Source organism: Periplaneta americana, chromosome 4 (assembly GCF_040183065.1).
Source record: "Periplaneta americana isolate PAMFEO1 chromosome 4, P.americana_PAMFEO1_priV1, whole genome shotgun sequence".
Taxonomy (NCBI): Eukaryota; Metazoa; Arthropoda; class Insecta; order Blattodea; family Blattidae; genus Periplaneta; species Periplaneta americana.
The window spans coordinates 144,563,550-144,589,606 of record NC_091120.1 but is presented as its reverse complement, the minus strand read 5'-3'; the positions used below and the strand labels follow the sequence as shown (position 1 = coordinate 144,589,606).

The window sequence follows — 26,057 nt, the reverse complement described above, 5'->3', positions numbered from 1 at the left end:
TTTGAGAGGGGAACAGAGGTTAAGGGTGTTTGAGAATAAGGTTCTTAGGAAAATATTTGAGGCTAAGAGGGATGAAGTTACAGGAGAATGAAGAAAGCTACACAACGCAGAACTGCACGCATTGTATTCTTCACCTGACATAATTAGGAACATTAAATCCAGAGGTTTGAGATGGGCAGGGCATGTAGAACGTATGGGCGAATCCAGAAATGCATATAGTGTGTTAGTTGGGAGGCCGGAGAGAAGAAGACCTTTGGGGAGGCCGAGACGTAGATGGGAGGATAATATTAAAATAGATTTGAGGGAGGTGGGACATGATTGTAGAGATTGAATTAATGTTGCGGGCTTATGTGAGGTCGGCAATGAACCTCTGGGTTCCTTAGAAGCCATAAATAAATAAGTAAGGATGATCCTTCATACTTTTCTCACCTGGAATTAAATTTTATCACATGGAGCTGTTCTTGATGTCATGTACAGTATCTCTCTCTTGCTCACCTGTCCCATTTAGAAAGAAAGCAGCACACTTTGAGAGAGGAACAGAGGTTAAGTGTTTGAGAATAAGGTGCTTAGGAAAATATTTGGGGCTAAGAGGGATGAAGTTACAGGAGAATGGAGAGAGTTACAAAACACAGAACTGCACGCATTGTATTCTTTACCTGATATAAATAGGAACATTAAATCCAGACGTTTGAGATTGACAGGGCATGTAGCACGTATGGGAGAATCCAGAACTGCATATAGAGTGTTGGTTGGGAGGCCGGAGGGAAAAAGACCCTTGGGGAGGCCGAGACGTAGATGGGAAGATACTAAAATGGATTTGAGGGAGATGGGATATGATGATAGAGACTGGATTAATTATGCTCAGGATAGGGACCAATGGCGGGCTTATGTCAGGGCGGCAATGAACCTCCGGGTTCCTTAAAAGCCAGTAAGTAAATATCCATTTTTAGATAATTTAGAAACTGTTATTGAACTGGTATTGTTCGTAAGTCTATTGGCTGAAGGAAGATTAGAATAAACTATAGCACGTTTTGATTTTGAATTACGTCCATCCCTATTTGTTAAACAGAAGTAACATTCGGTAATAATATGATGTCTCTCCGTATAATAGGGTTTCCGAAGAACATTGCTTTATGGTTGCCAGTAAGCCAACAATGTAAATATCGCGACCATCTACAACATGTAAGTTATGCTACTCGGCCCCCAACTCTTACCTACACGAATATAACTCTCAAAATATGTCATTTGGCTTTTTCAGTAAAGAATCAATAGACTTTCTCTACGACTTCGAGGTAAGTTCGTCTCAAACGTAACTAATTAAATTCGGCTTATGAAGCCGTTTACATGATATGGCGAACAAAGCAATGGATGAGATGTATAAAAAGAAGAGAATACGAGATACTTCCCATGAGTAAATAAGAGACTTCCCATTTAAATGACTAGCTACTCTGTTTCAGATGAATAAAAAGGAATATCTTGAAATGATTAATTACTCTCACCAGCGAGTATCCATTGGAGAATATAAAGTAGGCACTGACTACAAACAAAAAGTTGTAACAAAGATGTAATTGCCTTTTGTTCTTCTAAAAATCATAGGAAGAAAATGACTGAGCCAGAGAAATCAATCGTCGTAAAGAGAATCTGCTGTGGTAGGACATTTTATTCAGTGATCTGCTTTATTTTCAATGACAGCTAAAATTTCGTAAAAATTTCTTCATACGGTGCTTTACTCCGATATATTCTCTCACTTCAGTTTGAAATCCTGGATATAACATCCTTTGCGCGATGTTAAGTGCTCCACCGCGAGTTCATTGGTTTCTCCTAAAGATGTTGGCTATCCATTTCATGTGATCTTTTCCATACCTGTACAGAGCTCCGTAATCACGCCTAATCTTTTCTAATTTTATAAATCTTCGTTTGTCTTTTTTATCTTGTATGGAGGAGGGTCCCAAAGATTTGCACTGCAGCCTGAGGCTTATTGTGCCTACCACTCCTGACTGCCGAACGGCCGTGCTCTTGTACAAGTACAGCACACTGCACCGTGAACTTAACCTGGGCTATTGTATGGATAAGTAATGATGATGTCAATTAATTATGGCGAAATGAGTCCGAGGTCCAACGCCGGAAGTTACCCAGCAATTCTGCTTCAATTGGTTAAGGGAAAACCCCGAAAAAACCCAACCAGGTAACTTGTACCAACCAGGATTTGAACCCGGGCTCGCTCGTTTCACGGCCAGACGCGCTAACCGTTACTCCACAGCAGTGGATTTCGCTTGCCTTAATACACCTACGTTTATATTCCTCCATTGAGGTAATTCCAAAATGTTTGAGTAGTTACTCCTCTTTGATTATGAGTATACTCTTGTTTTTATTCATTCGAAGAAGAAATGACTCTCGCCGGAGAAACTATTCTGATTATCAATAACTACTCTTAATTGAATAGAGAATAACAAATAATTATTCATACGTAATTCAGTAATTTCTTTGAAGTTGCAAGAAGAAGAGTACTTACCTTTATGCATTTTACTCAATGAAGTAACTATTTCTTAATAAGTTGAATATAATATTAATAATACTTCACATATCCTCTGATTGAGGTTCTGGCTGATATGTCAGACAGTACATCTCACTTTACGATATGTGTCAGAGGAAGAACAATATTGTTGTTTGTATGGATCTGAAGTCTGATTAGAGTAATCTGTAGCATATTGTAATTAGTCGGCGATGTATGCAATGGAGGGGGAAAGGAACTGGCCACCTTACCCGATTATCTCCTGGCCTAGTTGCCTCCTAAGCGGTGCCTTTTTGGTATTACTTCGGACAGTTGACTAAACAACAAACAATACTTCACAATAATACATTTAATTCACTTAAGGCTCCGATATACACACAGATTTACATCGGTTTTTCATCAATCCTGGGGAGTCATTCCGACGAATCGATTAGAAACTGTTAGTGGGTGGAGCCTTCAATCCAGGAAAACGCAGTCTGCGAAATGTCTCAGACGGGCCCAATCTATTTGATATTTTGGAACAAATCGCGCCAGAAGCTATGGAAGACCGATTGTATGTGAAGCGATTCGAGTCTGTTTCGGTTCCGGAATATTAAGGCTCTTGCGTAGTAGCAATTTCTTGTTGTACCTGCGGGATTGAATGGTCTGACCTTCAGCCTGTCAAACAGGCGATCCAGGTTCGAGTCCCGACCAGCCACTTGTGACAGGCAAGTTTGGGGCTTTTCTTGGGGTTCTCCCGTTTCTCCATATTAGGCATATACATCATTCCGTCAACATCGTTTCATTTTGTCATTCCATAGCATTCCCCGAACCCCGGCTGGCGATGCACGGAGGGTGCTGGACTAGGGATGAGAGGAGGTTGTCTGCTCGAAATCTGGGTACGCAGCGAACCTTAGCATAGTCAGTTGTGTGGGTTTGTAAATGCGTATAGCTTGAGGGATCGCATAAAAGATCCTGAAAGCTCGCAGTGCTCCCGCTCTCTAAAATTCAATCCAATTAGATTCAATGTCTCTTGTTGTTCGAAACACTTAGACATGTCACCTCTCGCCCGTTCTCTCGCTCAAGTCATAACGGAGAAGTTAGCAAATAAAAAATTTAAGTCAGTAGAGTTTATTAGGCCTACTTACCCACTTTGTCGAGTTATACAGTAAAACATTTATATTTATGGAACGTGAGAAGTGAGTCTACTGTAACACATTTAAAGAAGGTCTATGAGAAGTTGCTTGAACTGACCAAGACTGTTTACAACAAGGCTGATGTTGATACAGTATGATGCAAAATTAACGGTATGAGAAGTGTCTTTCCTCTGGCAAGATTCACTTCCTGATGCGAGTGTCCTTTTGGATATTGCCGGGCCAACCTTTGCAAGTCGTCCTTGGCTGTGACTTCATTCTCATCCCTCTTTTGCAGCCAATCTTTACTCCATATTCGTCTTTTCGTTGAACGACTTTGAACTTGTTCTTCCTCTGCCACAACAATAGCAGCAGTTGCTCCAATCATTCACGACTCTCGACCTCCGGATTCCCTTTGGTATGACAGTGGAACGACGGTTCCGGGTTTGAATATATGTGGATAAACCACTTCATTTCACCTCAGTCTGGGATACACGCTCCAAAAGAGATATAGATAACATAAATGAAAAGCATAATAAAAACAAAAAAACAATGGAATTATTTAATAAACATAAAGGGATCAAAATATTAAATATATTAAAAACTTTAACACTGAAATATAACATGATTGAAAATAAAAGACGCGCTTCGGAATGATGCAGAATTAAATGTCTATGGGGCCTTCATATGCACTGTTTCACAAAAAATAAACTAAATAAAATTTCTCTGGCTACTTCCGCTCGCACAGCAAATTAATGGTCTAAATCAGAGGTCGGCAATTCATACGGCAAGCGGCATCTTACGTCATAATCACTTCATGCATCCCTCCACACACTCACTCCACGTAGGACAGGCAGAGTACATAGTAACTGGCCATCAGCATATCTGATTTCAAACCACTAAACGTAAAGAGTGCAGGAAAACGAACATTTGTAGAAGAACGGGAAGAGAAATTGTTTTGTTGTGCAAAGGAAGAAAATTTAATATGTTTGTTATGTTCTGAACTACTTAAAGGGTTTCATAATACGACCATAAAGGGACATTGTACAAAACTCCATTGTCACGTGTAGTTTTCCATAATATTAATACTGATTAAGAAAAAAGCGTTGTCGAATATCAGTTTTTGATATTATAAAATTTTGAAACTTTGCAAAGAATCCTAAATAAGGGAAAATTTCTCAGATTAAAAAATTTCCCAAAAATTCATTACAATTCAAATTATCCACTCCTTAGGTCATTTTGTGCTAAGTTTATTTCAATGTACAGCTCGACAAAAATGAAACACACGCTCCCGATTGACGGACCAACATTCATTTGAGCAATTACAAATTGCAACTTATGAGGGAGAACCAGATTTCACTTCATTAATTAAAACATCGGGATAGGCTGATGAGTAATTTCAAATCCATCAGAAGGATGCTAAGACATATAGTTTGGTTACTTATTTCCAGACTATATGGGCGGTTGTCTTTTCCTCCCCCCAGTCTACTGCTTTCTATCACCCCTCGTCTTACAAGGTGGGCTGCGTTTCATATGACGTCAACTACGCTGACGTTTTGCCTACTCCTGGTCTAAATACTTACAATAAAAGTGGAAAAATCTCTTAAAACCATGTACTGAGTTATGTTGAGACAGACGGGTTACTACTGAAGACTCCTCTCTTCACAAAAGAACAATATTCATCAACTGATAAAATTTATTTATACATTTCAATGAAAGATGTTTACTCCTGTAGGTACAGTAATCCAGAAGTGCCCGAAACCCGCAGGTTTAATAAAAGGGTCGTTTTGCTTGGGTTCGTCGGACTGATTGTTTCGACCGGAAGTACTTCTCACTTACAAATGTGTGTTCCTCAGAAAATTTAAATGATATCGTAAAACTGATATATCTGAAATCAGAATACACGGAAAACACTTAGCTTTACTTAAAAGAAAATAGCATTCTCCAACAGTTTACAGTTAATCTTGACCGATTTACTAAGTTACTCGTAAATTGTTTCAAAACGTCTGCATAAAATTATTTTCCCATTTCTTAATAACATCTCGTTCCGATGAACCTCGTTAATGACTAGCTATTAGCAGAGAAATGGCGTTGAAGCATTTAGAGATCCATTTAGCAGATAATTTTCTCGTATTCTAATGATTATGTATAATGTGAAAAACACGTTCATAGGCAATTTTCAGAGTCTCCGATATAGGCTTACGGTTGAACCCATGCATAACCATATCATGCACAGCACCAATATTTTCTGAAGTGGTCATAGAAACAGGTCTTTGAACTTTGTTCTTCCTCCCTTAAATTCCCAAGTCCAATCTTTTATGATGGCATGCATCAGCGATGCATATTCAAATCTGTACGGGCAAGTGCACACCACGGGCAGATTTCTGTGCGCGCGGGTTACTTCCCTTCCTCTTCTAACAGCATCGAAAGAGGGGTAGCGTTGCAAAGATTGTCCACGCAGAAGTCAGGTAGAGTAGGAAATTTGCCTCCAAAGTTGTAGCTAGAAATAATTTTTTTTTTATTTTAGTTGGTTGTTTAACGACGCTGTATCAACTGCTAGGTTATTTAGCGTCGATGAGATTGCTGATAGTGAGATGATATTGGCAAATGAGACCGAGGATTCGCCATAGACAACCTTGCATTCACATTACGGTTGGGTAAAACCTCGGAAAAAAAAACCCAACCAGGTAAACAGCCCAAGCGTGGATCGAACCCGCGCCCGAACGCAACTTCAGACCGGCAGAAAAGCTCCTTAGCCGACTGAGCCACGCCAGTGGCTGCTAGAAATAATCTTTCACATATTGCATTATTGAAATGGACGTATAATGACGATTTTCTTAGTTTTACAATTTCTTAAATTATGAAATGTATTCTAATGTTCTTAAATTTGCAGGAAAACGTACAATATTACGATTTTCAGTAGCACATACGTAGGCCTGCAGGTAGGTGAATCATATATATATATATATATATATATATATATATATATATATATATATAGTCGACCTGGTTGGCGAGTTGGTATAGCACTGGCCTTCTATGCCCAAGGTTGCGGGTTCGATCCCGGGCCAGGTCGATGGCATTTAAGTGTGCTTAAATGCGCCAGGCTCATGTCAGTAGATTTACTGGCATGTAAAAGAACTCCTGCGGGACAAAATTCCGGCACATCCGGCGACGCTGATATAACCTCTGCAGTGCGAGCGTCGTTAAATAAAACATATTATATATATATATATATATATATATATATATATATATATATGGTGAACCATACGTAGTGTTATAAATTTCAGAGGGTTATTCTTTGAGATATTTCAAATAAAGTTTCATACAATTTTGCTCGTTTTTCTTCCTTTCCGAGATAAAAATTGTTTCATATGAAACATTTCAGGGAATGTTTTGGGAAAGTCATTGATTAAATTTCCAATAGTGATATATTATGTCGACCATTAAGAGATAACTAGTGTAGTGAATAAGTTACCAACATACAGTACAACATGTCACATACACTGTGAAACAACAGGACAGCTGTCTGAAGAGGGATATTGTTTACATCCATTACAATTTTTCCTTTCTGTCTCAGTACATAACCGAGTAGCAAATGTAAAATCCTCTCAACAACAAATCTAATTAAAAATGGTGAAACGAAATTTAAAAGTACAACAGGAATTAGTGAAGAAGTTAGGGATAAATGGAATAATGTTGAAAAAAAGTCCTAGCTTTGCATTTCTATGTAAGGTATCAGATGGTACTCTTATTATGAATGAAAATGATGTAGACCTAGCAAAATAAATAGGATTATGAAATGTACATACATTTGCACTAATCACATGTCTGCTGGCAGGTGAGGTATGTTCTTCAGCAGTCCTAACAATTTAGAAGAAATAACTTTTGTATACTGCAATGTCAACTACTAAAAGAGAAGATAAGAGTTGGAAAATTTAAAGGATTGCTTTCTGGAAAAATGAAAATATGCAGCATCAATTAATGGAAAGTTCATGTCAAAGGCAATGGACAAAACTTCTGCAAACAATAAAATTAATTAATCTCGTGAATTTATTCTCTTTGTGTTTTGAATGATTGCAATATGTTTATATTGAAATATGTTAATATGTGTAACATTTAAAATGCATGGTTCGTGTGCGGAGATTAAGAGGAAGACAGAAAATGGGGAAGATTCGAAAATGCTGGGTTTGCAGTGAAAACCTGCCCTTGGGCAGAAAACTATGAATATGTATGTAGCTTATGTATGTACAGATCGAGAGAAAAAACTTGAATTGGCATTAATATACAATTACAGAACAATTGTAAGTTTATTTTAAAATTTATTTGCTGCACTACATTATACAATGTATTTTTCATTACCAGTAAATTTTACATATCCTTTATATTACAAGAATGGTGTGGACTTACTGCAAGAAGTCCGTAATTCTATACTATAGAAATGTGAGTCACGGACGTTTTGCAGTAAACAGACCAAATATCTTATTATCCATACCTTCACTATTAAAGGAGATATCACTCCAGGCTTTGTTCTCTCTTCGTAGGAAACATAGAAAAGCTAAAAGAGCTACACCAAATATTGGAAGCTAATAATGTAGCCTCACCACTGCACCTTACATAATATGTCCACATTACACAGCATGTGTGATGCTACAGGAATTTCCACTTTACTTTATCGCATTACGTGTGCTTTTGTAGCAGACCTAATTTAAGAAGTGGTCTTGTTGATAACCAACAGTTGGCAACATTTTTATAGGCTGCATTTTTTAACAACAAGTTTTTCTATGTTCGGTGCAATATTTTGGGCCAAATGTATTCTTAGAGCACATTTGAGATTCAGGTCTGAAAGGCTGCTTCTATTGCCGGATTTGCGTACTTTAATTGCTGAAAACAGCTGTTCACATAAGTACGTCGAACCAAACATACTTAACATCTTTCCAGCATGGTTATGAAGGCGAGGGAACCTATCACGAGAAAAATGTTTATAGAATTCTGATAGATGTTTCTTTGTATTGAATCTGTCCTTCAGTTCCCTATCGCATTGGAGATCGATAAGTTCTAATTGAATTTCTGGGGACATAACATCAACATTTGTGGAATATGGTGTCACAAATATTTTGAACTCAGTCTCAAGAGCTTCAAGATCTTTAAATCTTGTTTCAAATTCTTCATGTAGAATTTCTGTCACACGTGCATATTCTTCAAAATTTGATTCTTCTACCAAATGATTGATACTGGCTAGTTTTTGAAAATGTGCTGTGTTCTTGGCTCTTAGCTGACGTCCCCATAATTGCAGTTTCAATTTGAAGGCTCTTACTTTATCATAGAGTTGAGATACTACTTGACCCTTTTCCTGTAGAGAAGTATTAAATTCATTCAAATATCCTGTTACCTCCGCCATGAAAGCCAGATCACACACCCACTTCTTATTTCGAAGTTCCGGTTTCGCTTTATCTTTACTTTCCATGAACTGCGCTATGTCTTCGCGAAGTTCAAAATATCTGTCAAGAACCGCCCCTCTGCTGAGCCATCGTATTTCACAATAATATGGCATCTCACCGTACTGACTGTCAAGATCTACAAACAATGTTTTAAACTGACGGTGATTGAGTCCAACACATCTTATGAAATTTATGGTTTCAACAACTACACTCATAACATTGTTGAATGATACAATGTTTGCACAAAGATTCTCTTGATGTAGGATGCAATGAGTATAAACACATCTGGCGCCTAAATTAAAGATTTTGAATTTCTCATTTAGAAGTCCAACAAGTCCATTCCTGCCGCCAATCACTGCAGGTGATCCATCCGTAGCAACACTGACAAGCAAATCCCATCGGAGACCGAAATTATCCACACATTCTTCAATACAGGCTAAAATGTCTGAGCCTGTTGTTGTACCTTCCACTGGAACGACATCCAACAATTCTTCTGTAATTTGAAGATACTCATCCACGCCTCGAATGAAAATAGCAAGTTGTGCAGAGTCTGATACATCAGTAGTTTCGTACAAGGCCAGTGAATATGCAATAAAATTACGACACAATTCTGCAAGTTGGTTTTGTAGGTCCTCACTGAGATCTTGAATTCGACGATTTACAGTCCATCTTGAAAGTTTTACTGATTCAAATTGTTTCACCACATTTGGACACAGTTCTTTCGCCGCCATTTTTAAAAATTCCTTGATGAAATCTCCGTCTGAGGAACTCCGTAATTTGTGTGCTATTTGCAAGGAAACTCTATAGGAGAGGCGGACAGCTGGCTCATTGTTTAGAATTTCGTCATCCTGAAAGTATATTGAAAGCTATGATAGACAAGAGTAATTTAATAGTAAAGGGAAATATGGCAGGTGGACTAAATCGAAGAATATCAAGTCTATTCGGCTTGTGTATTTAAACCAAATGCTCTCTTCAGAAATGTTGTTGAGGCTAAGTTTAAGCTTCTCGAAGAGAGATCATGTAGTTATAGTGGCTGGACCAGGTAATAGCCAGGAAAATGTTAAATGTTATGTTTTATTTAACGACGCTCGCAACTGCAGAAGTTATATCAGCGTCGCTGGATGTGCCGGAATTTTGTCCCGCAGGAGTTCTTTTACATGCCAGTAAATCTACTGACATGAGCCTGTCGCATTTAAGCACACTTAAATGCCATCGACCTGCCAGGGATCGAACCCGCAACCTTGGGCATAGAAGGCCAGCGCTATACCAACTCGCCAACCAGATCGACAATAGCCAGGATTATAATTAATGCATCGAGAAAGTCTCCACAACATAAAATGAAAAGAGCAACCATACCAATGTGGGATTCCTCAGTCTTATCTGTAGGGCCGGGATGAAATCTGAGGCATGACACATATGTTTGACATATGTAGTTCTATAAGAAAGTGACCTGTATCTGAATGGTAGAGGCAAGGAGCACCTTTCGCTTCTTATTGCTAATAGCATCACAGATAACCACGTGAAGAATAAAAAAAAAAAATTGTAATATTCCTGTGTTAGTTAATGCTAGGGTTTCTCCTTTTTTAGGTTAAACCTCCCAATAGTAAGGTGTTTAAACCTATTTCAGTTAAATAATGAATATTAAAGTTTCTAGTAATGAATACGTATTCTAAACACAGTAAATTAACTATTTTTATCACAGCATTAGGGGATTAAAACAAAAAAACTGATGAACTGATCACTGCTTTAGCATCTCAAAATCATAAACCTTACATCCATAACTGAACACCATCTGAAACAACAGGAAATATTAGAACTGTCTTTACATAGGAAGGTAGGCTAATTATTAGGTTCTAATTTCTGTAGACATCCTCCAAAAGGTTGCAAGGAATAGTGAAGTGAATTCAATAATCTCTCTTATCAATTACACAACCTCAACCTGCCCGTGATGCAACCTGCTTTTGCAAATGAGACCCTGGGGTGCGAGTAACGGTGGAATAACCGTACTATCAACACTGAGGAAATGCAATGTTTTAAAGCTGGTCCAGAAGCTATAAGATGGCACCCATCACTGGACTCGTCCCCTCCTGGCTAGCAACCAGTTGGAAGGTTAAATCTATATGCGTTCAAGTCTTGTATAATAGATAGCGTGACAGATAGTACAGATGTCGAGAAAATGCAAGGCCATGGACAAGAGTTGGAAAAAAAAAAAAAAAAAGCAGCACCCCCATTTTGGAGGACATCATCATCATCATCATCATCATCATCATCATCATCATCTGACAAGTATTAGGCCGAGTAGCCTGTTACGGTCTTGTTTTCTGACCAAAAGAGATGGATAGAAAACAAGACCGTAACAGGCCACTCGGCCTAATACTTGTCAGGATGATGATGTCCTCCAAAAACGGGGTGGTGCTTTTTATTACAAATGACCTATTACTTAGTAAAATTGATTTGTCTAATTTCTGTAGTGAATAAGATATTTGAAATCTGTGGGATTCACGCTGGTTATCAGATATCGCATTTTATTAGCTTTCATATTTATATGGCGCCAAAAGAACATTTAAAAAAATTATAGCCAACTTAGATTTACTACTGACAAGATTTTACAAACCACATAATGGAATTTGTGGTCTTGAAACTTATAAACCGCTATTACATAATGAGTTTCCCAAGCAGATAAAAGTAGATTGAATTTCTATTCGACACAACCTTGAATCAATAGTGTACATTACCACTACACTGTCACTCAAAAATTAAAAACAAACCAATCTAAAATAAAACCAGACTTCTAATGCTGTATTTCTCAATCATTAATACGAGGTGCGTTTGAAAATTTTGTGGTCTGGCACACAGATGGCATTGAAAACGTGTCAACAATGTAGTCATTGTTAGCGGCCATTTTACATTAGTTAAAACACTAAAAATCATGATTTTCTGTTGACTACACTTTGTGTAATTTAATTTAGAAGTTAGTGCGCTAAACAGAGCGGCAAAAATTGAAAGCATCGAGCTTTGTGCTGTCATTAAATATTTCGTGAAAAAGGAAATGAGTTCAACAAAAATTAAAGCAAATATGGATGCTACACTGGGGAAATCCGCTCCAAGTTTTCAACTTGAAAAAATGGATGCCACTATTTAAACAAGGTCGAAAGAGTGTAGAAGATGACCCCCCCCCACCTCCCCAGTGGACTTGCAGTAACAGCAAGGTTTCCGCAAGATGGGTTCTGCGTTTCTTAACACCGGTACAAAAGCACATCCGATGTCAAATTTCGAGGGATTGTCTGGCTCGATTCGTGAAAAATACGTCCGATTTTTGAGGCGGTTTGTGACCACCCATGAAACTTGTATCCACTATTATATGCCAGAGACAAAACAGCAGTAGAAAACATGAAAGCATAGTGATTATCCGCCTCCAAAGAAAGCAAAAGTTATTCAATCGGCAGGGAAAATCATAGCGTCCGTGTTCTGGGATTCTAAGGGGATAGTCACGAGTTACTATCTGGCAAAGAGGAGAACAATAACGGCAGAATAGTGTTCAAATCTTCTGCAGCAAATGAAAGGGAAAATTCGCAAGAAGAGGCAAGGTATGGCCAAGAAGGAGGTGTTGTCTCATCACGAAAATGCATCTGCTGACACTTCTGTACTCGTGGTTGTTAAACTACATGAACTACAGTTCGAATTGTTGCCGCATCCCCCTTATTCACCAGATCTCGCTTCTTCAGACTTTCTTTTCCCAAAGCACAAAACTCACTCGTCTGGGAAGAAGAAATTTTTCGTCAAATGAAGAGCTTATCGCAACAGCAGAAGGCTATTTTTGCAGACGTCGAGGAATCTATGTACAAGGAGGGTATAGTAACAAAACTGCAGCACCAGTGAACCAAGTGTGTGAATCTCTGGGGGGGATTGTGTTTAGAAATAAAGATTGTTTAAGAATAATCCTAGTTTAATTTCTGTGTCAACTATAACGTTTCAAACAACCCTCATATATTCATTCATACATAGTGCCCAAGGACGACAGGTCTTTTACCTCTTAGTCTCCGCAATGATCCATATATCTTAATGTCGTCTATCATCTGATATCTTCTTCTGCCCCGAACTCTTCTCCCCTTCACCATTCCTTCCAGTGCCCTCGTATATTAAATTCATGTATATAAAACGAATTTTCAGGAAATGTACGGGTAGGCCAATATATAATGCCTCTGGTATAATAGTAGAATATTGTATTCATCTACAAACGAATGAGTTGAGGGAAAGCAAAAGGAGTTGATGAAATCCCCATTGAATTAGTGAAATGCTAGGGTGCAGATAAGAACGAAATTATATCACGTTATAAAAGCAGAAGTTTAAAACATTTAAAACTCTACAGACAAAAAAAAATACGATATGCTTAAACGAACAGAATAAGACCTTTGGGAAGGCCAAAGCGTAGATGGGAGGATAATATTAAAATGGATCTGAGGGAGGTGGGATATGATGGTAGGGACTGGATTAATCTTGCTCAGAATAGGAACCGATGTCGGGCTTATGTGAGGGCGGCAATGAACCTCCGGGTTCCTTAAAAGTCATTTGTAAGTAACCGGTAAACTTACATATAAGAAATCAAATATGCCTAGCAGTCTTTAAAAACGATTGTGTAGTTATGTTTACATTTCTGGTTTTCTCACCCGTTTCTCGCACACGTCAGGTGTTCAAGGTAACTGGGCGTACGTACAGTAATTCTGCCTCTCCCCAGGTAGTAAATCTTTACAGCGTTTTAAAATTCCTTTGCAGAATGAAATATTACATTTGTTTGAATCAAATGTCTGCACATTTAAAAGAAAAAAATTAAAATTATTTTAATCATTTATTAACTTAATACACTAGAATACACTGCTCTCCTAAATTCACTCAGCATGGTGGAAATTAATTCAATACTGCCCCCAAAATACACTATGAAACGTTTAATATAATTTTTTTTTCGAAAAGGAAGCAAAAACGAGCAAAATTGTATTAAGCATTTGTTTGAAATATCTCAAAGGATAACCCCTTGAAATTAATGACAATACTTACGGTTCACTCCGTATATTAATAAATTTAATGACAGTTTTCCATTTAAGGTTGTGAAAGTTCAAACGTAAACAGAGGTGAATATCTCGGAGAATTAAAATCTCATATATTACAAAGAGGGATCTATATTTAATGAACTGCTGTAGAAACTACTACTGCAAAATTTAACAAAAGTTTTCAAAGGAGTAGAAAGGATGTATTTAAATAGAAAAATGCATAATTCAGAAAAATAAAATAAAAAACATATTTGGGATATTACTTTGAGAGAGGAACATAGGTTAATGGTGTTTGAGAATAAGGTGCTTAGGAAAATATTTGGGGCTAAGAGGGATGAAGTTACAGGAGAATGGTGAAAGTTACACAACACAGAACTGCACGCATTGTATTCTTCACCTGACATAATTAGGAACATTAAATCCAGACGTTTGAGATGGGCAGGGCATGTAGCACGCATGGGCGAATCCAGAAATGCATATGGAGTGTTAGTTGGGAGGCCAGAGGGAAAAAGACGTTTAGGGAGGCCGAGACGTAGATGGAAAGATAATATTAAAATGGATTTGAGGGAGGTGGGATATGATGATAGAGATTGGATTAATCTTGCTCACGATAGGGACCAATGGCGGGCTTATGTGAGGGCGGCAATGAACCTCCGGATTCCTTAAAAGCCAGTAAGTAAGTAAGTAAGTAAGTAAGTAAGTATTTGGGATATTATTTAAAAAAGATATCGAAAAAACGAAATTTCCTTTATTAAAAATCAGTGATCACAATGTAGACGAGCCAAGTTCTACTGCAAATTTCTGTAACAATATTTGGGCCTACTTCTATAATCATGACTGACAACTTGAATATTTAAGATGTTACAAACAATGCTATAATTAGTTGTTTAAGCAGATAATTATTACTGGTTTCAAGGTCTCAAATTTATTTCCACTCTAGAAGCAGAAATTTGACTGTGTGACACAAAAGTCTCTTGCCTAATGGAATACATTATCCTATTAGTATGTGCCATGTTTAAAAAGCCTTCGCCTATAACAAATAAAAGAGGATGTGCTTAAGACAATGAAATCATAACCTTCGATTTTATCTTCAAGGAGTGCAAGAAAGGCATATAATTGACTGTGGATATATAATCTCACCAAAGTATACGACGACTTTGCCATTTCTTATGAATGATTGTCACATCAGAACAGGCTAGTGTTCGCTTTGCAAAGCCTTAACACAAGACGAAAGAAGTGATAATTCCGTGAGAGCAAGATAAGATGTGTCTGGGGTCTTAGTAATGTCAAGCAAACACTGATATTATAATAAAAACACAGTATTTTTATCGTAAGCGAGGGATTTTTGAACATGACACATACTGTATCTTTCGCTTATATTTATATTTTGTGACTGGTAATCGCGAAGTACCCACGTTATTGTACACAATAGTATTACAGTTAGTGTTTTTATGATTATTATTTCGGGTTGTAATTGATATTGAGTGAAAGTTGAAAACATAAGTTACCATGTTGATTACTGAACAGTAAGTGGAGCTAGTACTGCTTTGTGGAAACAACGAACGAGCTATTCAGACGAGTTTCATCGTTTTCATCCAGACATTCTAAAACCATCAAACTACTGTACAGACGGTTCATTACATAAATTTAAAACACAATTTAGTGTGCTCGACATGAAACCAAATGGTAGTCGTAAATCGCTTACACCAACTTATACCAACGAACAACATTCAAAGAATGTGATTTCAAACATGTCGATCAGCCCTGAAAAGGTCAGTGCGCTATGTGGCTCGAGAGAGGGTGATGTTAGTGTAAAGAATCTACGCGCACAATATTAAAATCGTCACATTTACATCCTTACAAATTGCAGGACGTGCACGCAATGCAAGAAGATGATCCACAGAAGAGGCGAGCCTATTGCAACTGGATCATGTGATGTTTATATATTGACAAATCCTTCTTCCAGCATGTTTTATTCAGTGACAGATGCATGCTCTTGTTAGATGGCTATGCTCAAACACAGGGTGCACGATATTGGTTGAAAGAAAACCCAAGATAGATGCATGAATACAATAACTCTAATTATCAGAAACTATTAGTGTGGTGTGAAATACATAGCAATATAATTATGATACCATTTTTTCTTTAATAGAAATGTGAACCAGTGCACATTGGCGAATTGTTGGACAGCAATAGGATGAATTTTATTCACGATTTGCCACTGAATAAACAGACGAGAATGTGGTTTCAGCTAGTTGGGACCACAGCATATTATGCTATGACATTTCGTGGTAATTAACATGTTCGTTGTGCACTGGATTGGATAGGTGGATCTCGTTTATGGACTCCACAGTCACCATAATTCACAGCTCTAGATTTTTCTACCGGTATATGTGAAATGGCATGTTTTTCAGACAGAGCCTGCATCTATAGACGAGACACTGTGTTCAAGTAAACATAACACAATTTGAACATTTGCAGTAATATACTGTGCAGTTGCACTGAGAACAGTAATCTTTACATCTAGTCATGTTTATCTGAGCAATATTAAAAATGTAGTACTGTTGTGTGTACAGTACTTATGCTAGAATGTCGTTACTAAGAAATTTGTTTCAAATGAAATAATTAAATAATTAATTATACCTACATATGTCACTTAAAAATAGTATTGTTTTCTCCTTTTGGCAAATGACTGTTGTGTCACACAGTATTATTTCATTTGTATAGTATTTGCGATTAACAGAAGACATACGAAGATCTGAGTCAGCTCTTGTATTAAAATTGATTAATGTTCTGTTTAGTACTTTACTAAAAGGAACTTGACTTTTAGCATAAAACGTAATAGGAAAAGAATTTAAGTACCTACAATGTAGCGTCAATATTTTTAAATTTTGTAAAATCTTTTTATGTAGTGTCCTTTCATGTACATACACCTGTCATTATCATAAGGGATTTCTTTCATAAAACTAAAATAGGTTTAGCTTCAGATGAGTTGCCTCAGAATATTTAACGACGCTGTATCAACTACTAGGTTATTTAGCGTCGATAAGATTGGTGATTGCGAGATGAGGCCGAGGATTCGCCATAGATTACCTGGCGTTCACCTTACGGTTGGGGAAAACCTCGGGAAAAAACCAACCAGGTAATCAGGCCAAGCGGGGATCGAACCCGCGCCCGAACGCAACTTCAGACCGGCAGGTAAGCGCCTTCCGACTGAGCCACGCCTGTGGCCCCTCAAATATTAATCCGTATTTAATTATAGGATGAAAGTATGGCGTCTTAAAATCGTAATGCATAACGGCAAGCTTAATTTAGGAGTAATATCCTCTATGCATGTTTTACAGTTCAAATGATTATTCAAATTCAAACCAAGAAACTTAGTGCTTAAGTTACAGATTCTTTGAGATGAATTGCAGTTAATGTAATATTTAAGAAAAACTAAGCATTCGGCCTAGCCCATTGTGTATAGACTACTAAATTTGATGATACTGGCTTTATGGAAATGAAGTAGGCCTACTACTTTATTTGCACTAAACCATTCAATCATTCATTATATTCAACACTATATTAGAATTTTTTTATAAAGTGATCATATTGTTTACTTTTGATAATCACACTTGTATCGTCTGTAAGTAAGATTATCTGAGGTAAATTATTTATGGCTGGGTCTAAATAATTAGTATAAAGTACATAGAAAGAACAATGGACCTAAAATTAATCCGGAGGAAACTCCATGTATAATAATGCTAAATTCGAGTAATTCTTTAACTATTTTATATACCTACTCATGAGGGAAAGACAATATTCATAAATTCTATATTATCATTTTACAGATGTCCTTTCATGCATACTTGTTATTTTATTTTTTGTTTTGTGATTTCTTTTGTGAAACAAAAATTTCTTTGGCTACAAGTCAGCCCAGAATATTAATTCATATTTAATTATAAGTTAGAATGAAAATATAATTGTTGCAATTTATTTAGCCTGCTCATTGAGAACTTGATTTGATTTGAGGAATACGTACGCAAACTACTAAAATTAAGCAAAATGCAATAATAAATAATTCTGATATTGTCACACTCCTCGGCCTCATGCCATTTAGTTTTTCCATCACCTAACCTATTCCAACATTGCCACAGTCCTCAGTCTCCAATCATTTACCTATTCCCTCATCTAACCCATTCTAACCTTGTCACAATCCTCGGCTTCATGTCGCACAATCCTCATAATCAGACACTACCACTAATATTGGCAAATACAATAAATCTACGGTGCAGTTAAAGTAAATAATTACGACAAATTATGCATCAACTGCAGTGTGCACCATAAATCTTATTCTCTCCTCGTCACTTTTTCACACTAATAAGTCTATGACAAGTTTGAATTTCAATTTTATGTAATTATTCCATCACAATTCGGACATTCAGGCCTACATGTTTGAGACAGAATTCCATGAAGAACTAAATAATTATTCAAATTCTCAAAAACAATACAAATAGTAGTTATAAACTACTTCTCCGCTTCTGTAACTGTATGCAATGTAACCTACTGTCTTCATGACAGCACAAGACAAAATAACAGACCATCTCATTAATACGTCAGAATGCCCTCTAGGCCTATCCAAGGAACATCAAAACAAGTAAGTTACACGAACTTCAGTCACCCCTGTCAACTAAACGAACAGAAGTCTAGCAAGTATATTATAACTTAAAGTTGTAACAAACTTCACATAAAATGAAAATTACTGCTTATTTATTTAATAATGTAGGCCTATTTATTCATTTACTAATTTATTTATTTATTTATTTATTCACTCACTCATTTATATTTATTTTTTCGTTAGGGATGTTTCTCCGCTTTTGTTTGTTTGTTTATTTAAATGTATTTATGTACCCATTATTTATTTACATACGTAGCCTACTGGCAAGAGAAAATTCTGACTACTACGAATCTATATTAGGCTATATAATTGAATGTTTGTTGGGGATAAAAATGGGAATTAACCATTAATGGACGAGATATTCATAATTACAATACTAAATCTAATTACCTGCTACTTGAACGATCAGTTCTAAAAATTGAACAAATCACTTTTCGGCTAAATTCAGTGTCTCTAAAATTATTTAAAAATTAACTCACGAAGTTCATTGCACTGATTTATCTAGATTTAGAAATATTTTACGAAGACGGCTTATCGACATTCTTTTTATAGTGTAAGTGAATATTTTGAACGAGCATGGACTCTCCAATTTTAATTTTAATCTTAATTTTGTATTATTGATCGACTATGCCTGTTTATAAGTATGCATAAGGATGTAATTATTTGACTTATTTGAACTGTTGTATCAGTGAAGCGAGGTGAGTCAGTGAAATTATAGTTTTACAGTGCAGTGAACAGTTCCGATCAGTGATAATGTATAGCGTCAATGAAATGTGTTCTATAGTGTCAGTGAAATGTGTTACAGAGTGTCAGTGAAATGTGTGCTAAAGTGTCAGTGAAATGCGTCATAGTGCCACTACAGGGAATGAGATGAGAGTAAAGTGAAAGACTATTGAAAATTATGTAGGACCTATAGATAATTATGTAGGTTGTATTGTAAAATTAGGTATTTTATTTTATGTTTTATTATTATTGTGTTAAATTGTATTGTGTATTATTATTGTTTGTATTGTGTATTATTATTGTATTGTGTGTAAAATTGTATATGTGTTGTAAAATTGTATTGTGTATTGGTTATCATTTTATTGTGTATTGTTAATATTGTATATACCACTGCCACCGGGTGCTTGCCCACTTGCAGTGTAAATAAATACACACACATAATATATTTTTATGTTTATGGCTGTAATTATTTTTTTTTATTAATTTCCGCACCGCAGCGTGAGGCTTATTGTGCCTAGACCCAAAACTCTACTGAACATACGCACACACTGCAGGACTCCCCCGTTTACTGGGGCAGGGTACTGGGGGCCAATGCGAGACACCATACACACTGGGACAATGGACAGACAACCAATCCCCGTGAAGAGGTCGAATTAAATCCCTGATCACCTTGATCAGGAGTCCAGCATGCTACCTCAAAACCAAGGAGGCAGACTATTTATTTACTTATATTATTTATTAATTCTAATATTAGTGTTAAGCCCATCAGGCCTTCGATTCCACACTACTAAAGATATGAGCCGTTCAGAGCAGAAGTGGTGTACGTAAAAAATGGGTAATGAGGGTTAAAGTAAACATTCTGTAAAATACAGCGCAAAGTAGCAATGAATATTCAGTTTATTTAAACTATAAGTAGTCAGTGGATAGCAAAAAGGACATATTAATTGCTACTTTGCGCTGTATTTTACAGAATTTTTACTTTAAACCTCATTACCAGGGAAAGGATTTATATGTAAATACATATTTACTTATAAAGCTAATATAATTTATATTTTGCATTATCTTTATGTTTCACAATGTGTAGGGTTGAAAAATCCTACTTTTATTTTCCATATTTTTCCATATTTTAGAGTTTAGTACATATTTTCGTTAATTTCCATATATTTTCCATATTTCATATAAAACAGTCCATATTATATTAGGTTTAACAATAAAACAAAACAAAATTCCATTAACTTTTAAAAATACATTTCAACAATAGAGATTTAAACACATGTTCAGTAATCCCTTTAACATCAGAGTTATTTGAAAATTAGCAGTCCTATCAACAATGGGAAAGTAAGTTACAAAACTGTATTAATTTAATTTAAAATTTTTAACAGACTTCAGTTGTGCAGCTCAACAGTTAAATGCCAGTCAGAGTACACATAGGTTCAGTTTTGTAAATCATACTATAAAGACGGTAAATATGCCAAAAGTACGTCATTCAGTCAATTTAAAATCAAAACTAACAAGTTACATTTCAGAATTTAAAGAAGATGGTTTATCAACTGACAATAAAATATTATTTTGTAATTTGTGTCAGTGTGCAGTATCATCTACACAAAAGTTCCTGGTGCAACAACACATTACAACTAGTAAACATCAGGCCAACAAACAACTAAATTCCAAGCAGAGACAATTGTTTTTAACACAACCAACAACATCGAATGTAAGATCTGAGTTTAACATCGACCTGTGCCGTTCTCTCATCTCTGCTGATATTCCTCTCTACAAACTAAAGAATAAGGTCTTCAGGGAATTCCTTGAAAAATATACTCAACATACAATCCCGGATGAGTCAACACTTAGGAAGACGTATGCTCCATCCATCTACGATGAGACAATACAGAAGATAAGAGATGAAATTAAAGATAGTTCAATTTGGGTTTCCATTGATGAGACTCCCGACAAAGAAGGTAGACTTGTTGGTAATGTAGTTATCGGTTTGTTAAGTGAACAATATTCTGAACGAATTCTTTTACATTGTGATGTTCTAGAAAAGTGCAATAACAAAACTATAGTTAAACTGTTCAACGAAGCTATGGGTATCCTGTGGCCAAAGGGTATTATGTACGATAATGTGTTATTCTTTATTAGCGATGCTGCCCCTTATATGGTCAAAGCTGGACAAGCATTATCTGTTGTATATCCTAAATTGACTCATTTTACTTGTGTGGCGCATGCATTTCATCGTGTGGCAGAAGTGGTCAGAGACAATTTCCCTAAAGTAGATTTGTTGATTTCATCAGTGAAAAAAGTATTTCTCAAAGCTCCCAGTAGAGTTAACGTGTTGAAAGAAATGTACCCTGAAATTCCATTGCCACCAAAGCCAATTTTAACTAGATGGGGTACATGGCTAGAAGCAGTTGAATATTATGCCGAACATATAGACTCTATTAACAATGTTCTCCTTGCATTGGACTCTGAAGATGCAGTCTCAATTGATACTGCGAAAACAGTTACCTGTGACATAAGTGTGAAGAATGACTTAGCTCACATTCAGCATACATTTTCATGCATCATAAAAACGCTCAAAAGTCTCCAAAATAGGCACCTTTCACTATCTGAAAGTTTTGAAATTATAAATAGTACTGTGGAACAACTGAATCGTGGTAGAGGTAAAGTTGCAGATGCGGTAAGAGCTAAGGTGGACACTGTACTTTCAAAAAACCCTGGATATGAAGAACTACAAAAGGTTGTTGCTGTGATGAGTGGTGAATCAACAGTGAAGATTAACTTGGACTTATCCCCAGCAGACATTGTGAAATTGAATTATGTACCAGTTACTTCTTGTGACGTCGAACGCTCTTTTAGTCAGTATAAATCTATCCTCAGAGACAATAGAAGAAGATTCACTTTTCAGCACTTGAAAGAAATGTTTGTAACCTATTGTTATGGTAACAGACAATAAAAATTGTGTTTTGTTGAAACTACATTGGAAGATAAGGTACGTCCATTATATTTTTTGTTTAGTTTGATTAAAATGTACCAATATTTAACGTACATAGTCATTTTTTTATAATTTTAAGTCCATATTTAATTCCATATTTTGGTAAAAATCCATATTTAATTCCATATTTTGGTAAAAATCCATATTTAATTCCATATTTTGGTAAAAATAACTACATATATATTTACATATTTCATATATTTTTAGTCCATATAAATCCGTTCCCTGCTCATTACCCAATTTTGACTTACACCACTTTTGCGCTGAACGGCTCATATGTACATTGTACATGTACAAAAATTTTAATACAGTTTCTATGTAGTCCGTAAGTCAAATCAAGGAGCTATGAATAAATTTTGTCGAGAAAACGTGCCGCCAGTAAAGTACCAAGTAACTGAACTGATGTATAAGCAGAACTCAATTTGAGAGTAATGCATTCTTTTTCCAGTTCAATATTAATCAAATTCAAAACCAAGAAAATTTGTGTTTTCGCAATGAAATAGCTACCCACATTAGATAAAATTCTGGTCTATGTGAACAAAGATGAAAATATTCTTGACTTCACGTGCCAAACTACATCTTTTTTTTTTTATTTAAATGCTTCTACGTATTTAAATAGGTTATAAGTTTAATAAAATGAATCGAAAGTCCATCCTATTGACAAGGTCGATATTCTACGATGAAGTAGGAAGTATCTTAGAACGATAAAATAATATAGAGAAGAAGAAACAAAAATATGTTATTTTATTAGTTGAGATGTAGGCGAATGTAGGCATAACACAAACAGCGAATGAACAAACACTATTATTAAGTAATGCTATGGGTCGCGAAACGAAGATTCGTGTTCGGTACATTACGTATTTAGTATAGTAGGCTATATTTCTTCGAGATTTGTCGAAAGGATTACAAAATCACGCTAACAAAGGCAAGAGACCTAGTAGGCTATAATATTATATTCTACACATTGGCAGTGAAAAGTGTTTTGTTGAGGGCGGGCCATTGTTTTATATGTACAGCAAGTAACTTAGTTATTGTTTTCTGAACAGGTAGTAATGAAAACATTTTCCACGTGTGTGGAGGGTTTAAGAGTGGGGGGGGGGGTGATATTTACTTTTACTTCAATATGAAATGGTACGGACTCTATTGTATTGTATTGTATTCCCAACTTTAATTACCAAGTTAATGTAACTATACGCACATTATACTAACTTTTCACAAACACTGCAATATACGAATACGGTATAATACTTACTGCGTGGTTGTTTATTTCCTCCTTCAGCCGGTTAATCAGAACGACACGCTCTTCATCTGCGTACTGATCGTAATCCTTACTGTGGTAGATGGTGTAGTGTCTTTTTAGATTGAACTTTTTTAACTGGTTCAAGGTTTTGTAACAAATTAAACATTTTGCCACTCCGTCATTTTCCGTAAAGAAGTACAAATCCTCCCATTCGCTGCGGAACATCACAGGAGCCGAGGACCACCGTTTGGATCCACTGGCAACAGGCTCCGCCATGTTTACTAGTTAGAGCGGATCGTGGACAGCTGGGCAGCATCGAGTCACAGTGGAATGTGACGTCACAAACCTAGAGTGCTCGCAGCCATTTTAGTAGCTGCACAACTCGAATAAAACCTCCGTCATCAGTGGCGTAGCATGACTTCTGTAGAGAATATGGATAGCAATTATAATTAGACAGCGGAAAAAAATGAAATTTCATATTTTACACCGTCAATCGCAGAGTATTGGGAATCATAATTTTTGTGTTTCGTTATTAGTAGAATAGATATGGGGTATTTTTTTTTTACATTGCTATTGTTTAGTCAACTGTCCGAAGACAGGTCTGAACGTCACTAGTGATACCTATAAGGCAGCACTTATAAGGCAACTAAGCCAGGAGATAAAGGAGTAGAATGACCAGTTCCTTTCGTCCTCCATTGCATATTTTACAATTTTTCGTAAACCTTTTTATATTATGAACAAATCTTGTAGGCCTATTTTAACTTTTTTAACTTTTGACCATGCATATATTGTAGTATTTAGGGTGTAATAGTAATGGCACAACTGTATTTTAATGTGTTTATTTTTTTTTTTAATTTATGTATATTCAAATATATCTATTTTTTATAACTATGTATACCAAATATTGTTACACAAATGGTATGTTGATGAGTGAGTGGTAGCTATATGATCGGAGGTCAATGCTATCATTCAACATTGTAACGCATACAGCCAAATTAGAATATTCTGACACTTGTATAATATGTCTATACAGTATAATATACAAGGACATCATTTTATTTTTACTAACATTTCTAATATTAACTTTGACTTAAAGGTTGAGAACTGGAAACACCGTTTGCTACCCTCTTCCCACGACTGAAGTTCAATGATAGTGGAGTCAAATACAAACAAATCACTTTACTAGGTATAGGAGAGAAGAAAAGTAGTTCATCCATTTACGTAAACTAGGAAATATCGCGATTTTGAGTTTGATCATTTTCATTAGGTTTTTCTTTAATCAAAATACAGTATAGTATTAACATTAAGTGTTTTTACTCACGAACTGAGCTGTCCATTCGGACGTATTCATTATGCAGTGTATATTATACTGTCTACAGCACATTAGCGTACAATATAGAGAACGAAGTTAAATTGAAAAATAAATAAATATTGATATTTAAACACCTATTTGAAAATGATGGCCGTTCACTTCTATACAGATTTCAGTTCTTTTCTGCATATTATCGCACTATAGACTATTATACTTAATTCCAATTACCAGTTTCGTCCTTCGTATACTAGTAACTCATGTTGAAATAATTCTATACCTACTCTATAAAAGAGTACCTTACGTACTGTAAATTCAATCTTCACTTCTGCCCTATCCGAAAAGATAAAATTATTCAGATATGCTATCTACTGTCCGTCCAAGTGGTTTTTTCGCAGGGTCGTAGAAAGGGGGGAAATCACGTGACAGTTAATTACTTAACGAGGCCCTTTTATTTAAGTTATTTTAAACAGTTGTATAATATTACGTAGACGTCCAATTCCTAACAGAAATTGTTTTCAGAAAAGAGCTAAGACAGTCCAGCCACAGAGGGACGGGCAGAAGTGGGTGGCGGAAACCGGGATGCGACATAGGCAAACTGACCTGTGCGAGAATATGATTCAATATTGAAAGCGAACATATTTCTGGAACGTACTATACTCACTAACTCAGTACTGTTTGTGTTTACTATGACCGTAAGGCGACTTTGCTGTATACGCTTGGTTCTGTGTGGAGAACGGTTGGAAGTTTACTAGTTGAGGGGATGGGAGTGAAGTACATTCAAGAACTCAGGTACAATAAAAATTGAAGTAAAACTAAATGATGTCCCTGTATTAGATATTGTAATCTTAATCCTAGCCTGGTGATCCCATAAGGCGAAAACGTTAGCTTTTAAAAAAATAAATACAATTGCATTATTATATTCTATAATATTTCTTTGATTGTAAATAATTAATAAGTCATTCTGACGGGAAATATAATTAGCTATCAAATGTTACAAAGACTTATCGGAACAACAAA

At 36.1% G+C, this 26,057-nt stretch overlaps 1 protein-coding gene across 7 annotated transcripts in view; it reads right to left on the bottom strand.

The window, feature by feature from the left end:
* The window catches only part of LOC138698253 (general transcription factor II-I repeat domain-containing protein 2A-like), a 109,033-nt gene that overhangs the window by 38,884 nt on the left and 44,092 nt on the right, over positions 1-26,057 (bottom strand). For 2 of the 7 annotated variants that reach the window (XM_069824045.1, XM_069824046.1), the window contains exons 2-3: positions 23,741-24,149; positions 7,930-9,916 (exon numbers count right to left, since the gene is read on the bottom strand). The exons of 2 other annotated variants lie outside the window; for them this stretch is intronic. In XM_069824045.1, the coding sequence (XP_069680146.1) occupies positions 8,378-9,916; positions 23,741-24,004 (1,803 nt within the window). In that variant the 5' untranslated portion in view covers positions 24,005-24,149 and the 3' untranslated portion in view covers positions 7,930-8,377. Of the gene's footprint in view, positions 1-7,929; positions 9,917-23,740; positions 24,150-26,057 lie in introns of those variants that run through there. 3 more of the 7 variants (XR_011331793.1, XR_011331796.1, XM_069824047.1) reach the window with 2 other exon arrangements.